Source organism: Notolepis coatsorum (assembly GCF_963971535.1).
Source record: "Notolepis coatsorum genome assembly, chromosome: 6".
In the NCBI taxonomy this organism is placed as follows: Eukaryota; Metazoa; Chordata; class Actinopteri; order Aulopiformes; family Paralepididae; genus Notolepis; species Notolepis coatsorum.
This window is the reverse complement of record NC_140170.1, coordinates 117,336,597-117,352,768: the sequence shown is the minus strand read 5'-3', so window position 1 is coordinate 117,352,768 and position 16,172 is coordinate 117,336,597. Positions and strand designations below refer to the sequence as shown.

Below are 16,172 nucleotides of genomic sequence, written 5' to 3'. Positions count from 1 at the left end.
TGAATCAACAGACAGAGGAAGGATATACTCTGTCGTTTTCTAGCTGGTGGTACTTGTGGTGGCTAACAAGAAGCTATATGGCTAGCTGGATGCAGCTACCAGCTACCCATGGTATGGACTGTTACTGGGGTTTCTTTTTTAGTGGATTTAAAAAAAAGTGGATTATGGCTTGTGGTGGACAGCTGAATATCTTGCCCCCTTCAACTCTTGTGATGGTAAGTCTATGTAAGTCTTGTAACTATAGCTGGGATTCCATGTCATGCTGTGTGTGTGAGAGAGAGAGAAAGAGAGAGATAGAGGGGGATACTAATTAATTTCGCCGCGGGGGGGCATAATCACCTACCTACTTAAATATTCGTACCTTGTGGTTTTGCCGAAGCTCTGACGTGCACAGTAGGCAACTCAGTGTGTGGTTTCGCCAATGCGTGCCTCTGTACATGTTTGCAAAATGTTTGGTATAGCGCCCCCCCTGGAGAAGAATTCACCAGCCGCCACTGCCACGGAGTCTAGGTTCATCAATCTGCGCATGCGTAGTTCGGGAGTAGGTGCGAAAAAGCGACTACAGCTCGGCCAAGAAAGTGCCGATCGACTTGGGATTGGTCGCTCCGTGTTCAGGAGACTCAGGCGTATAAAAGTCTATTGGATCATGTCTCCAGCACCCCCACAGTCGTAGCTACAACCACTTAATGTCAAGGCTCTCATCCACATTCATTCATTCCCCCCCCCCCCGCTCTCTGATTGATTGATTGATTGATTGAAAACTTTATTAACAGATTGCAGAATGGGTACAATACAGTACAGCTCAATACACACAATTGTTAAGGGGATGCAGACCAGAGAAAGACTTTCGTCTTGTTTACATCAGGGTCCCCCATTTTCAATTGAATGAATGAATGAATGAGAACTTTATTTAACAGATTGCAGAATGGGTACAATACAGTACGGCTCAATACAAACAATTGTTAAGGGGATGCAGACCAGAGAAAGACGTTTGTCTTGTTTACATCAGGGTCCCCCATTTTCAATTCATAGTGACATTTATGACATACACAACATACATGACATCATGACATTTATGGCATAGGGACATACATGACATACAGGTATATAGTACTGTTACATTTCGCTGCTGTCGGGACAAAACCTCATAACTCCATTTTTTGAATTTTTTTTTTATTATATAAATCAACTCCGTAGATCATCCTCCATATGTGTGTGTGGGTTTTACAAAGTTTAAACAATGGGAAAGCATTAAACCGATCATCTGTCTAAACCTCCTAACTCTATTCACCCTCAAATCTGTGTTAGTTTTTTTCATCTGCTGAAAAGTTGGGTTTTTGGAGTTATGAGGTTTTGTCCCGACAGCAGCGATTTGTGACATATACGATATGCAAATATACAGTAATGTTATATAGAAAAAATATACATACAGTGGGGAGAGCTATATACATACGATGGGGAGGAGACTGTCTATTAGGAGGGGGTGGGGGGGGTTTGGACATTTACGGTGGCCAGTTTCGAATTGCAGCCTCCTGTAGGTGCTCTTTAAGAGCGGTTTTGAATGCGATCCGGATATGGCGTGAATCACACAAAAAAAATCCTAACCCACAAAAATGGCACAATCATACTCCCTTATTCAATAACAATGCACTCTTAATTGGAAAACGACCTATAAGATTCCCTATATGGGAAGAGCAAGGCATACACTCATTAGGGGATGTTTTTAACAAACAGGGTTTTTGTAGTGATAAAGAAATACGCAAAAAATTTAATCTCACCAAGTCCACATGGCTTTTTCACAAACAGTTAGAGCTTTGTTTGAAATCTCACGGTGTTCCATTAGACAGACCAATTGAACACCACAGATACCACAAATTCTTCTACGCAAGAGAGACATCGAGAGGTTTTGTTTCAGAATTTTATCATCAATTACTAACGTCCTCGTATGAAACCCTCCAACTTGACTCTGTCTGGAGGAGGGATATACCAGACCTGGAAAATGACTTTGATTGGCAAGGAGCCTGGGCAAATGTCCGACTTACATCAAGGAACCCGGATCATCAACAAATCAATCTTAACTATATTCACAGGACATACTTGACTCCTATAAGACTGTGCCGAATGGGGCTTAAACAAGATTCCAAATGCACCCAATGTGCAAATGGGGACGAAGGGACATTTATGCACATGTATTGGGACTGCTCACCAGTTAAGGCATTCTGGAAAGATGTGACCCAACAAATATCAAAACTCGTATCTTGGAATATACCTGTACACCCCTCGGTATTACTATTGAATGATGTTTTTGAGTTTGCAGTGAATCCACAGCTAAAGAGATTGGTTTTATCGGGTATCACAGTAGCCAAAAAGCTGATCGCATCACGCTGGTTTCAACCGGAAAAAATTTGCCGTAAAGTTTGGTTTCTTACATATCTCGATGTAATTTACCATGAAATATCTACAGCAAGAATTCTGGGTCTCAATGAATCCAAAATGTCAATGTGGTTAGAAGTGGTGGAGAGAATAAAAGCTAGCTTATAATGGTAGTGTCTGGTTAGGTGCGAGGGATAGTGGAGGTACTTCTCAAGGTGGGGTCCGGGAGGGGGGGGTTCGAGCTGAGCATATGTGTGTAGGTTTTTTTTAGATAACAGGTATTAGGGGTATATCTTATATAAGACAACTAACTAAAATGTGATCTCATTGGATGTGCCCTGACAATTAATGCTTGTATATCTTATCGTGTGTTGTCATGTTTGTTTATATGTTTGTTTAAAAAATAATAAAAAAATAAAATACAAAAAAAGAGCGGTTTTGAATGTGGGTAGGGATTCACATCTTAATAATTTCGAAATGTGTTTAGTCCCTTGTTTGTGCCGAATCTGGGTTGCACATGATTTGTGGAACTCCCTCTGGTGTTGTGGGCGTGGTATTCACTGACCTTTGGGAAGTATTTCGACATGTACATGGGTACCTGTGTGGTGTAGTGTATCTTGTAGACCAGGCCCATTGCAAGTTGCTGTACTCTGCCGTCTACTCTAAGCCATCCTAGTTAGTCAAAGTGGGCAGGGGTGAGGTGGGTTCTAGGAGTAAGGTCAAGTAGTAGTCTGACCAGTTTGTTTTGTGATGTTTGTAATCTTGTTTTGAGCGCCTTTGAGGTGCTTTGGTACCATGAGGTGCAAGCATAGTCGTAGTACCCTTGAATGAGTGTTCCTGCTAGAGTCTTCAGGGGCGGGGCACCGGTTGAGAGAGTCAACAGCTTCAAGTACCTCGGAGCCCACATATCCGAGGACTTGAAATGGACCATACACATTAACAGTGTGGTGAAGAAGGCACGACAACGCCTCTACTTCCTCAGGCGCCTAAGGAAGTTCCAAGTCAGCCAGAAGATCCTTAAGAACTTCTACTCATGTACAATAGAGAGCATCTTGACCGGCAACATCACCTCCTGGTTTGGGAATAGCACTGCAAAAGACCAAAGCAGACTACAAAGAGTGACACGTTCAGCCGAACGCACAATCGGAGGGGGGCTCCCCACCCTCCAGAACATTTACTACAAGCGTTGCAAGGGGAAGGCTAAGAGAATTATTAAGGACTCGAGCCACCCGAACAACTGCCTCTTTGAACTGCTGCCGTCAGGCAAGCGATACAGGAGTCTCGGGGCGAGCACAGAAAGACTCAGAAGTAGCTTCTATCCCCAGGCCATCAGGCTGCTAAACGAACAATGAATGAACACTACACAACAACAACCACCAAACACACATAGCACACACATCCACACGCACACACTCACTTTAAACAAACACACTGTAGCACCCACTACACACACTTTATAGCACACACCCACTTTAAACAAACACACTGTAGCACCCACTCCCCACACTTTATATTTATGGATGAAGGATTGCACTACAACTCGTACACCTTACTGTAAATTGTACCTAAAATTGTACCTCATCCCATTTCTGCTTTGCACTAGATAGTACTGTACATTAGTACACTGCATAGTTGTGTATTGTATATTATATGGTAACTCAGAACATTGTACATATGTCTATACCGAACAACTGTGACCTCATTTTCTTCTTCTAAATTCATGCTATATTATGTTATTATGTTATTTGATACTATCTTGTCTAGCACAGTCTCTGGAGCGTAACAGTAAGAAGCATTTTGTATGAAAGTATTCTGTACTTCTGTATGACAACTATTAAAGAACTTGAACTTGAACTTGAGGGTATTCTTGTTTACCAGAGAGGAGATCCGGTACAAGAATCTAGTTCGTTGGTTGACTTTTTTTATTACATTGGATGCCATTTTGTCACAGGAAAGATTTGCCTCTAGGATGGAACCCAGGTATGTAATTTCATCTTTCCTTGTGACAATATTGTCACCCACTGTAACTGAGAAGCCGTCGGCCTTGCTGAGTTTGTTATTTGATCAGAAGAGAATGGACTCTGTTTTACCCAGGTGTAATGATAGTTTGTTATCAGCGAGCCAATTCGTCGAAACATTTATGACATACATGACATACAGATATACAGTACTGTTTCATCAAGACATTTATGACATACAAGACATACAAATATACAGTACTGTTTAAGACAAAGAGACAGTGGCGGCCGGTGTGTACTTCGCCACTAGGGGCGCTATACCAAACATTTTGCAAACATGTACAAGGCACGCATTGGCGAATATTATCACCATTGCCATCGATCAATATATGATCAGTCAGTCAAATGCAACGACGTTTCCAATAGCCCAACACAAACACGCACAGCTCTCTCTCTCTCTCTCGCTCTCTCTCTCTCTCTCTCGCTCTCTCTCTCTCTCTCTCTCTCTCTCTCTCTCTCTCTCTCAGATGATGTCAGATCCATTCAATAATAAACACATTTGTAAAGCTCGTTATTTTAAACAAGTTACCATTCATTGTCTGAGTGGTTATGCCCCACATGCGGCGAAATTAGAGAGAGAGAGAGAGAGCGAGAGAGAGAGAGAGAGAGAGAGAGCGAGAGAGAGAGAGAGCATTTTAGTAAAGTTACATTTTCAACAAGATTGCTGCTATTTAAACATGGGGTAACGTTAACCTTATGTCGACTGTAGTATTGTATGACCTCGACATAACGTTTAAACGTTAACGTTACTCCGTTTCCATGAAGTAATTATAAAAGTGGCCAGCTAAGATAACGGAGCTAACAGCTAGCAGTAGCTAACGTTAGCTGAAAGCTGTAACGTTACAACGTTATGCGGCATCAGTAGACAACGTATCATGTATTAAACTAGAGTTAAGATCACTAATCTACCTTGTTGTTGGCTTGTTGATAAAGTATATCCACTCCATGGCATTGTCCATCCAGCCTGTGTTGATGTCCATCCATTGTTGTCCCTCCGCATCCATATAGCTTGTTGTTAGCCAACAAGCTGTGTGAGTGAAGAGCTGTGTCTTTGTCCATTTCCGCCTCGAACAGCCTGCAAACTACCTGGCGTTCTATCGCCATGCTCTAAGACAAACTCTAACCTTAACCAACTTTGAAAGAGTGCCTAAGCTTAACAGTCTAAAGAACTTGCAGTCACGGCACGCTCGTCTAAGACAAACAGCTGCCTGCATCATTCTCACAACAACACAACTATCTCCACCGACCAACCTAGGAAATTGGAATAACCTAGAATTGGAACATTAGAAATTGGATTCGGCCAATCAGAGATCGTCTCTGTGAAATTCTGCTACGGAAAAAAATACTGGCGTCGGCCAATCAGAGAGCGTCTCTGCGAAATGCGGCTACAGATATTCTTGACGCTACTGGCTAGACCGCTTCAAATCGCGCCCGGATTCCAACATAATAGTCATATTTCAACGCACAACATGTTATGCACTGATTGGCTGTGACGGATACAGCGATCAAACTGTGACGCGCACTCAGAGCGCTATCGCGTATAGCCCGGGCCGAGAAATACGAAAAAATAAAAAAAATAAAAAAAACGCGATGTCACTTCCTGCTCTGGAAAACAAGTGTTTTTTAATTGCGATAATAACGTTATATTGTGCATTGGAAACACAAACATACTTAAAATGAGTAAATATTATTAATTTTAAACATGTTTATATTATTTATAGGGCTATAAAACTAAAAACTAAAAACTTATTTTTCTTGTTCTCTCATATAACCAGGGTAGGGCTTGAGGGGGGGGGGGGCGGCGCCCGAGCGCCCCTAGTGGCGAGCCGCCACTGCAAAGATCATAAAAAAAAATCTCTACATCTGAAGGGGAAGAAACTGTACATTTACCAATTGGGTTGGTTGGGGTGGGTGTGGCCGTGGGGGGTTACCGGGGCCAGTTTCTAATTTCAGCCACCCGTATAGGTGCTCTTTGAGAGCGGTTTTGAAAGAGGGTAGGAATAGGATTCACATTATTTTACGGCTGTGGGTAGGGCGTTCCACATTGTTGTGGCATAATTGCGAAACGTGTTTAGTCCCTTGTTTGAGCCGAATCTGGGTTTAACATGATTTGTGGAGCTCCCTCTGGTGTTGTGATCGTGGTATTCACTGACCTTTGGGAAGTATTTTGTCATGTACATGGGTACCTTGGTCGTGTAGTGTATCTTGTAGACCAGGCCCATTGCAAGTTGCTGTACTCTGTCGTCTACTCTCAGCCATCCTAGGTTGTCAAAGTGGGCAGGGGTGAGGTGGGTTCTAGGAGTAAGGTCAAGCAGTAGTCTGACCAGTTTGTTTTGAGATGTTTGTAATTTTGTTTTTAGCGCCTTTGAGGTGCTTTGGTACCATGAGGTGCAAGCATAGTCGTAGTACCCTTGAATGAGTGCTCCTGCTAGAGTCTTCAGAGTCTAACCAATTGCAAGACACGTGTGGGTGAGGGTTATGGGGAAGATGGAAGAATAAGGAGGATATCTAGTGAATATAGATCTAGTGAATAATGATGGCGCTAATGAGACGATGGAACGGGATATAATGATACAGTAATGAATAGGATGATGATGATGATGATGATGATGATGATGATGATGATGATGATGATGATGATGATTAGAGTGGTGGCACTGATCATCATTCTAATGGTATCCATAACAATCGTTTTAATTATCATCAATGTGAAAACAAGTGGTGGTCATGATTGTAGTCATTAAAAACATTGATAGTGGTGCAGTTAGCCTGGGATACTTAAAAAAAAGAGAACAAATTATAGTTACTTTTTTCAGGGATTAGATACAGTACATTTTGCCAAATGATCACATGTTGAGATTATGGGAGGGAAACGGATGTCCAAATGTAAAAGAATATAATCAAATATGAAATATCTCCTTTCTGATTCTGAATTAACAAATACAATGGAATGCATACGCTTTCCCCCACATGAGTGTCTCCAGTGTGAGTATGACAGTGTTGGTGTCGTTGCTCAGAGCGCCAAGCACTCCACCCACTCCCTGAGCAAATAGGCAAAATCTTGAGGGGGTTGAAGAGGTGTGAAAAGTTGCACCTGGCTCACTGGTCTGTTCAGGCAGTCATTTGCTTTTGTGCAAAGGGAGTGGAAAGTCTCACATGAAAGTATGCATGCTATGGCATAATCTACACAGATACTGTAGTGTGAATAGGCCAGTGATGACTTATACAGGAGATCAAACAATTTCATGATGATAGGACTAGGAGTTCTCACCAGCCCTGTGAGAGTGATACCTGCTCACGGCCTGAAGTTCTGCTTGAGCTGATGTCACTGGGCTGTCATACAGAATTTATACTACATGCTAAATATTTTTCCCTTTCCAGTCTTGAGGTAGGCCTAATGTCAAGACTTTTGAATGTTCATCTGTTTTTTTTCTATCTATCTATCTATCTATCTATCTATCTATCTATCTATCTATCTATCTATCTATCTATCTATCTATCTATCTATCTATCTATCTATCTATCTATCTATCTATCTATCTATCTATCTATCTATCTATCTATCTATCTATCTATCTATCTATCTATCTATCTATCTATCGATCGATCGATCGATCTATCTATCTATCTATCTATCTATCTATCTATCTATCTATCTATCTATCTATCTATCTATCTATCTATCTATCTATCTATCTATCTATCTATCTATCTATCTATCTATCTATCTATCTATCTATCTATCTGTCCGTCCGTCCGTCCGTCCGTCCGTCCGGCTCTTGCTATGTCTAGTTACGTCAAAACATCTAACCAAGCTACAGGGGAGAGAACGAGGTTAGGATTAACAATTGGAAGATATTATACGTGCATCAACAAAACGAAGATTAAACTACTATCAGAATATTGAAATGCAATCACAATGCTCAGGAAAGACAAAATAGACAAGAGGGATATTAAGACGCAAAACCTACTGTTCCAAGTAGAACAAACTTGTGATGTCCTGGCTGGTCAAACGTTTATACTCTCCCCCGTTACAGGGGAAGAGACAGGAGCCTCTGATTGTGGATTCACATCTGGTGTGGAATGAGAACGTCTAGGGCAACGTGCGCATCAGGTCTGAGTGACAACGCCACGCGACCTCTGGGGGGAGCTATGAGGCTGAGACACCTGTTCAGGTGCAGTCCTCACAACAGCTCTCTTGTGTATACATGTACCTACAGTATGCATATACATTTGCACATGTTTTTTCCTCCCACTAGGAATATTAGCCCAGGAGAACCTGCCAGGGGACCAGTTTGCCCGTGGCTCTTCCTACATCGCTGCCTCCTACATCAAATACTTGGATGCAGCAGGGGCCAGAGTCGTACCTATCAGGTATGTGAACTAGCCACTACCCTTGGGTTGTATTGTAGCCATAGAAAGCTGCCCTCACAAACTGCTTCAAAAGTGGTAGTGGCCAGTGAGCCCATGTGTACTGAATAAAATTAAGCCAAATTCAAGTTGATGAATTGAAGTATCAGGGTCTTGATTTTGAATGCTAGAGGAGCAGCTTGGCCTAAAGGTTAGAGAAGCGGGTTTGTGACAGGAAGGTTGCCAGTTCGATCCCCCGGACCGGCAGGAAAAATCTGGGCTGGGGAAGTGAATGAATAACTCTCTCCAATACCCTTAACACCAACCGCTGAAGTGCCCTTGAGCAAGGCACTAAACCCCCAACTGCTCGTTGCTCAGTGGCCAACGGTGTCAGACTGTGGTTGTACTTGGCAGCTCCCAGGTGTGAATGGAACTGTGTGAATGTGAAGCAGGGATTGATTGATTGATTGAAAACTTTATTAACAGATTGCAGAATGGGTACAATACAGTACAGCTCAATACACACATACATACACTGTAAGAAAAAAATCTGCACGAAAACTGTAAATGTCTGGCATCAATGGTTGCCAAATACTTACTGTCAAATTACAGTAAAATCAAATACATTTACAGATTACAACCTTTATTTAATGGTTAATATTTTGATAAAAGATAATTTACTGTATTTTTATGGCATTTACACTTAAAGTAGAAAAACAAAAGTAATCTGTAAAATAATACAGTGAATTTCCCCTGAAAAAACATTTATTTTTTACAGTGATAGCTGAAAAAGAGCATCCGTGCTCAGCGAACATACCCTGTGTAAATAAAGGTAAAAAAAAATTAAAAATAAAGGATCAGCATGTGCATTATTTCCTTCTCTAGCTTTTGAGATCAAGTCCAGGAAGCTCACTTCAATTTATTTAAGGTGCATGGATAGCAGAATATGGTGCTGAACATGTTTATGCATCTTTTGGCAGTGGTGATTGGACACCTTTACTCCCCTTGAACACCCCTCCCCCATAAACTAAGTGGAGATGTGTGTTATAATTGCGCTTATAACATATCAAGGGATCACCCCCCTTCCAATTGCCTGGTCATATCTATCAGTAGGGAGCGAAATTAACTTTTTGACTCACCGGCCAGTGGCGGGTAGATGGGAAGAATCTACCCGCCAAGCATATTTCTTACCTGCCAACTTTTTTTTGATAAAAAAAAAAGTATTATTATTTTATATATATTTTTTTTAATAAAATATATATATTATATAATCATACTTGTGATTGTGTTATCTGCGAGACATCACCACCTCGCTGTCTGCAAACAGCTCCACTGTCTGTGTGTATACCCGAGTGGCCTCCAGCTCCAGCAAGGATTCTCCGGCGCTGCAGCTGGACCCTAAACGCTACATTCAGCATGCAAAAGGATTCTCCTGAGCTACAGCTGGACCCTATTCAGCAACGATGTAAGCCAGGGACTCGAATACGCATGTTGTTGTTGTAGGACATTGATGTCAGGAGCTTTCTGTAGCTACTGCTGGATGGCGTTGGGACAACGCCTCAGTGAACTATTTAGTTTACTGCGACATTTCGTAGTGACTAGTGAGCTACCTAGCCAACGGAGGTATTATGCACTGGACTATTGCATTTGTTGATGTCGGGAGCTATCCGTAGCTAGCCGGCTGGATAACGTTACACAATGCCTCATGTATTAAACTAAGTGAATAGTTGACTGGGTCATTTTGTAACGGTAGCTAACGTTATCGCCACCACGCAACAAGTCAAAATGCTCGCTATCTGCAAACAGCTCCACTGTCTGTGTGTATACTCGAGTAGCCTCCAGCTCCAGCAAGGATTCTCCGGCGCTGCAGCTGGACCCTACTGGAGCTAACGTGTACTAGGTAGCTACCTATCCAACGGAGGTATTATGCACTACTAGACTTGCTGGAGCATTTGTTGCTATCAGTAGCTAGCCGGCTATATAACGGACAATGCCTCAGTATTAAACTAAAAGTGAATAGTTGACTGGGTCATTTTGTAACGGTAGCTAACGTTAGAGCAGTCAGCAGACTGCCTGGCCCGACTCTAGCCTCTCTGTTTACATGGGGTTGGGAGGGGCTGGAGGAGGGAGGAGCAGCGCGTTGCATGTCTGTGTGCTTGAGACAGCGAGTGAGAACTCCGCTAAGAATTGGATCATGTTATTCGATCGGTTTTCACATGACTATTTCGTTGCCCGCCACATGGCGGACAGACCTCTCAGTCCCACCCGCCAAATGTAAAATCTGCCCGCAAATGGCGCTTGGCGGGCTTTAATTTCGCTCCCTGTCTATCAGGTAGGAGAACTTGCCTGGATTGTATGTGGAATCTAATCACACCCACTAACTAGGGTGGTACCTATTAGATGTAGGAACTATCAAAATCTACACCTTGCTCAAAACACCATGCCTGATATTGTTACTGATTAAAGACATTTTTACTCCACCCCAGGTTTGTCTCCACCTCACATTTCTATGCACACATACCCAATCCCCACTCGCCGCCACCCCCCCTTGTCTGTTGGGAACATGTTCTGCACGGGGATTGTGTAACGACCTGTAGAATGTGGACATTATTACCTATTATTACATGGCGTTTTCACATTCGCCGAAATGCTTGCTTGTGATTGGTCAACAGCCCCCCGACAGCGGTCATTATTTTTCAATAATGACCGCTGTTTTTTCAATAATGACCGCAGTGCGCAGCTGTTGGCAATCAAGCCCACATCAGTGCAGCAAATCAGACACACCTGCCGCGCTGCACTGACAGCGGAGTGTCAGCGGAGCCAGAACAGAGGGCTGCCCGCGATAATAATAATCACTTTATTTGGGCTGACAGAGCCACAGAACAACTGCGATTTGTCAAATGAATTAGGTATATTGTTAGTAAGTTAGCCATGTAATAAGCGGGATAATGTATAGCGCTGCACTGACAGCGGAGTGTCAGCGGAGCCAGAACAGAGGGCTGCCCGCGATAATAATAATCACTTTATTTGGGCTGACAGAGCCACAGAACAACTGCGATTTGTCAAATGAATTAGGTATATTGTTAGTAAGTTAGCCATGTAATAAGCGGGATAATGTATAGCCTACTCGGTCATTGTCGCAAAATAATTGACTTTCACTACGTTTAAAACACCTCGGCGCGGCGCCTCAGTATTTTAAACTCCGTGTCGGTCAATTATTTTGCGACAATGACCTCGTAGCCATACATTATCCCTTACATAATATTATGTTAAAACAAGTTCTGGAAGAGGGGCCCCGTTTTTAAGTCTTCGCCTGGTGTTCATTCTGCCACAGGAATACCCAAGGGCCTTCTGAGGGATTTAATACCTGATCAAGACCTAGAGATATCGTCAGCATTGGGCTCCCGGCAATGTTTTCTGACTAGCCTAAATCTACTATCTAAAATCTACAATCATCTGAAAATGTCTTTCACCCCTTGCTGCAGCCTGTGTGGATGTGGTGGAGGGCAGGATTGTGTAACATGCTCTAATATACAGTAGTGTGGTGGTGTTATCTGCTCAATTCTTTCCCTCCCACCACAAAGCCATCCACAATATTCACGAAACAGGCTATTATTTTGTGCTCTGTCTCTAGGTGTAGCTTAATGGATGGGGGAGTGAGGCAGGACAGAGGCTTACCCACCAACCCCCCCCCCCCCCAAAGCAACACTACATGTATATGTGTACCTAACAATCTTACCTTTCTCTCTCTTTTTGGCTCGCCAGAATCAATCGCACAGAAGAAGAATATGCTAAGCTATTTTACTCAATAAATGGGTGAGTTAGCAAGTCTGTTGTGTTGTGTCCTGTGCTCTTATTCACTTTAATCCTCTTTTGTGCTAATCTATTCACAAACACATGGTGTGTGTGATAATATTGGTACAACCAATCTAACACTGTATAGTTGTGTCTGCATTTAATTCCTTGTTTGTTTGTGTCCACAACACTGATGACGAGCAATGTCTCATGTATGTATATAATTGGTACAAACTGTCTTTGGCTCTCGTATCACTGACACAGTACTGGCAAGCATTATTGTGTGTGTTGTATAAATGCCATTGACATTAGCTACCATGATGTTGTCACATAGTGATAAGCATTTGCTTCATGTTTGAGCTTCCAAGTGAACATATCAGGTTATAACTCTGACTCTGAGACATCTCTTCAGGCTGCTGCTACCAGGAGGAGACGTAGACATTCAGACTTCTCAGTTCAGCCGAGTCTCCAAGATCTTCTATCATTTGGCTCTCAAGGTGAGGCAATGGCACGCTGGGAATTGGACTTTGGAAAAAAAGGTGTCCAAAGTTGCTGGCTGCGTTATGTTGTCAAAGCCCTGTCAAGTCTCTGTAACAGCATAATATCGAAGTCAAGGTTTGCATGGTTAGCTTAACAGATCACCAGAAAAATTGCTTTAAAAAAAAACAAAGAAAGGGGGGAAATATAGCCACGTTGTGAATAGGATATTCTAATACCAGAACCCAAGCGCAGACACAAACGAGATGAGACGAGGAACATAGAGAAAACCCAATTTATTATATTATTATATATTTTTTTGATCCACTTTTTCTCCCCATTTTCTATTTTTTCTCCCATCCCAATTTCGTATTATCCAATTCTTCCCTCCCCTGTCTGCCTATTGCTTATTAACAGCGGAGCAGTGCTGCCGTTGCTTCCGCGTTTTCCCTGATTGGCTGCGACACGCCCCGCGGCAGACGTGGCAACCGCAGAGCGGAGCGGAGCGGCAGAGCTTGCGGCATTATGTAACCGCCCTAATCCGCCATGATTTTCATTCGAAGCTCAGCTCACCTGGCAGCGCAGCGGTCCTGCGGTCCTGCGGTCCGTTGTTGACAAGTTCGAATCCCATAAATTTTTTTTTAACGTGTATTCTTTCGCCGGTTAAGGTTAGGCATGGTTAAGGTTAAGGTTAGGCATTGTTTCGGAGTTGGTTAAGGTTAGAACGGTTAAGTTTAGGCGCTGTTAAGGAGCTGGTTAAGGTTAGAGTTTGTCTTAGAGAATGGCAATATTCTTTCTATGGTTAAGGTTAAGGTTAGGCATGGTTAAGGTTAAGGTTAAGGTTAGGCATTGTTTCGGAGTTGGTTAAGGTTAGAACGGTTAAGTTTAAGTCAAGTCAAGTCAAGTCAAGAGTTTTAATTGTCACGGCATACAGGTATACAATGAAATGCGGGTGGTCTTGCCCGCAACGATGTGCAATACAGTGGTACATATAATAGAATCAAAAGAAGAAAACAACATTGTGCAGTAACAGGTAACAGGTAACATGGAGTGACAAGGCGCTGGTTTAGGCGCTGTTAAGGAGCTGGTTAAGGTTAGCGTTTGTCTTAGAGAATGGCAATAGACAGCCTATTTCCGCATTGCCGCTCTCTCGCGCTGCCGTGGTCACATGGTCAAATTGTCACATTCTTGCACTCCTCCGCTGTTAAAAAGCAACACGCCCCCTGTCTTGAACGTTGCTAGACTATGCCTCCCACTGGTCGGTTGTAGTGAGGACAGAAGCCTTGCATCACGTGTCCCCTCCGGTACGCGAGGAGGCAGCCTGTCGCATCTTTTCACCGCAGCAGCTCGAACTCTCAGTGGCGAGGAGTAACAGCTCACGCTGCCTCCGCTACTTCCTGCTTCCGCCGCACCAGCGTCACCAAACCGACCTGTAGGAGTCGCTGTCCACAACGTCCAATCCCCACCCACCGGCTTTCCCACCCTCTAACACTTGCCAATTGTGTTAGTATGAACGACCGGCCAGCCGGTAGCAACGCAGAGAGCTGGGCTCGAACCCAGCGTATCCTGCGTTAGTGGCGAGCGCCTTGCCCACTGCGCCAATCAGCCGCCCTATTATATTATTATATTATATTTATTTTATAAGGGACAATGGTACAGGTGAATAATAGGACCAGGGGTGAACAAATCAAAACACAAAAGGAATAAAGTCCAAATGAAAAGCAACACCAAGTGTTGGCGACAAATAAACAAAGTAGCAAAATAAACCACAGGAACAATCAAAGTCCAATTGCCTGGGAACATAAAATATACAAAAGCCACAGGGCAAAATAAAGAGTATCCAGGACCAACAAAAGGTCCCGGCAGGAGAATCACCAGGCGGGGTAGTCAGGCCGAGACGGTGACACAAAAGAAGGTACAATGTTATAAATCCCAAATGGTCAAAAGCACAGAATAGTAACTGCATAAGTGCATACTGTAAGAACTGGACTAATGGTATGTAAGTCTACGATCTGGCAAAGAGGAATAGTTGTGACCAGTCTTTTATGGCAAGGATGATGATCTGGAACAGCTGATCGTCTTAACTCCCCACACCTGGATCCACTCCTGCCTGATTGAGAGAGAGAGAGGTCGAGAAAGAGGGGGGGAAACAAAGGGATACAGGGGATGGGAAGCCTGGAGGTTTGGAGGTGCATGACACACGTATCTATAAACATATTCTTACATAGGAGATTATTTTGGTATTCTGACATTTGAATTGTGTTTCTTTTTAGCCTACTGCATCTCCTCGGTCACCACTGTGTCAGCTTTGGTTCCCATACAATAAAAACATAGACCTGGTTAGGGCTGCAACGGTTTGTCGACGATGTTGAAGTCATCGACCATGAAAAATCTCTCTGACTGGTAGTTTAAAAACAATCTAAAGCTAAAAAGTGAATTCCCTGTTTTTCAGTATTTAGCTGCAAGGCATGGATACATTGTATGTAATGATAAACTGAACTTAACCAACTACAGACAACACAAAACAATCAACTAGCTCCTACAGGTACGTTAAATCAAACGTAACGTTGTCCGTTGACCGTTTCCGTTTGATGAATGGCAGTTGAAACTTTCTACAACATTTTAAAGCCAGCACAGTGGTATATTCATGGTGAATTAACCGTGAGTGTATCATGAATATACTCACAGCTTAGAACGCTCTCGACCAATCACAGTGCATGGTCGGACCTACCTGTTGTATAAAGTAGCTATAATGAATCAATAGATAAAACACCTACTCTTGGTATTCAGTAGGTGGTGTCAAAAAGGCAACATTTAGAAATAGAATTGCAAATGGTATCAATTGTTGTTGACAGATTAATCGATAACAAAATAATGGTTAGTTGCAGCCCTAGACCTGGTAAAGACTAGCATGGTAACAAGCACAGGTGCTGGAGGGGCTCAGATAGCCACAACACAACATCTGCCTGCCTGTTTTGTAGTTGTGCTTAACCCATAAGAACCCATTTCTCCACGGGCGGCTAGGTGGTGTAGTGGTCTAAGGCACTCGCCACCAGTGTGGAGACGCTAGGATTCGCGTGTTCGAATCCAGCTCTCCACATTGTTTTTCAGTTTGGCTGGTCGTCCGCAGTAATACACATTGGCCGTATTACGGGGAGG

The 16,172-nt window shown here is 43.0% G+C and overlaps 1 protein-coding gene across 1 annotated transcript in view; it reads left to right on the top strand.

The window, feature by feature from the left end:
* The window catches only part of LOC311229653 (gamma-glutamyl hydrolase), a gene marked incomplete at both ends in the record, with an annotated part of 196,343 nt that overhangs the window by 88,478 nt on the left and 91,693 nt on the right, over window positions 1–16,172 (top strand). Inside the window, 3 exons of the mRNA XM_084315730.1 lie at window positions 8,651–8,765; window positions 12,507–12,557; window positions 12,949–13,033. Coding sequence (XP_084171856.1) covers window positions 8,651–8,765; window positions 12,507–12,557; window positions 12,949–13,033 — 251 coding nt within the window. The remainder of the gene's footprint in view (window positions 1–8,650; window positions 8,766–12,506; window positions 12,558–12,948; window positions 13,034–16,172) is intronic.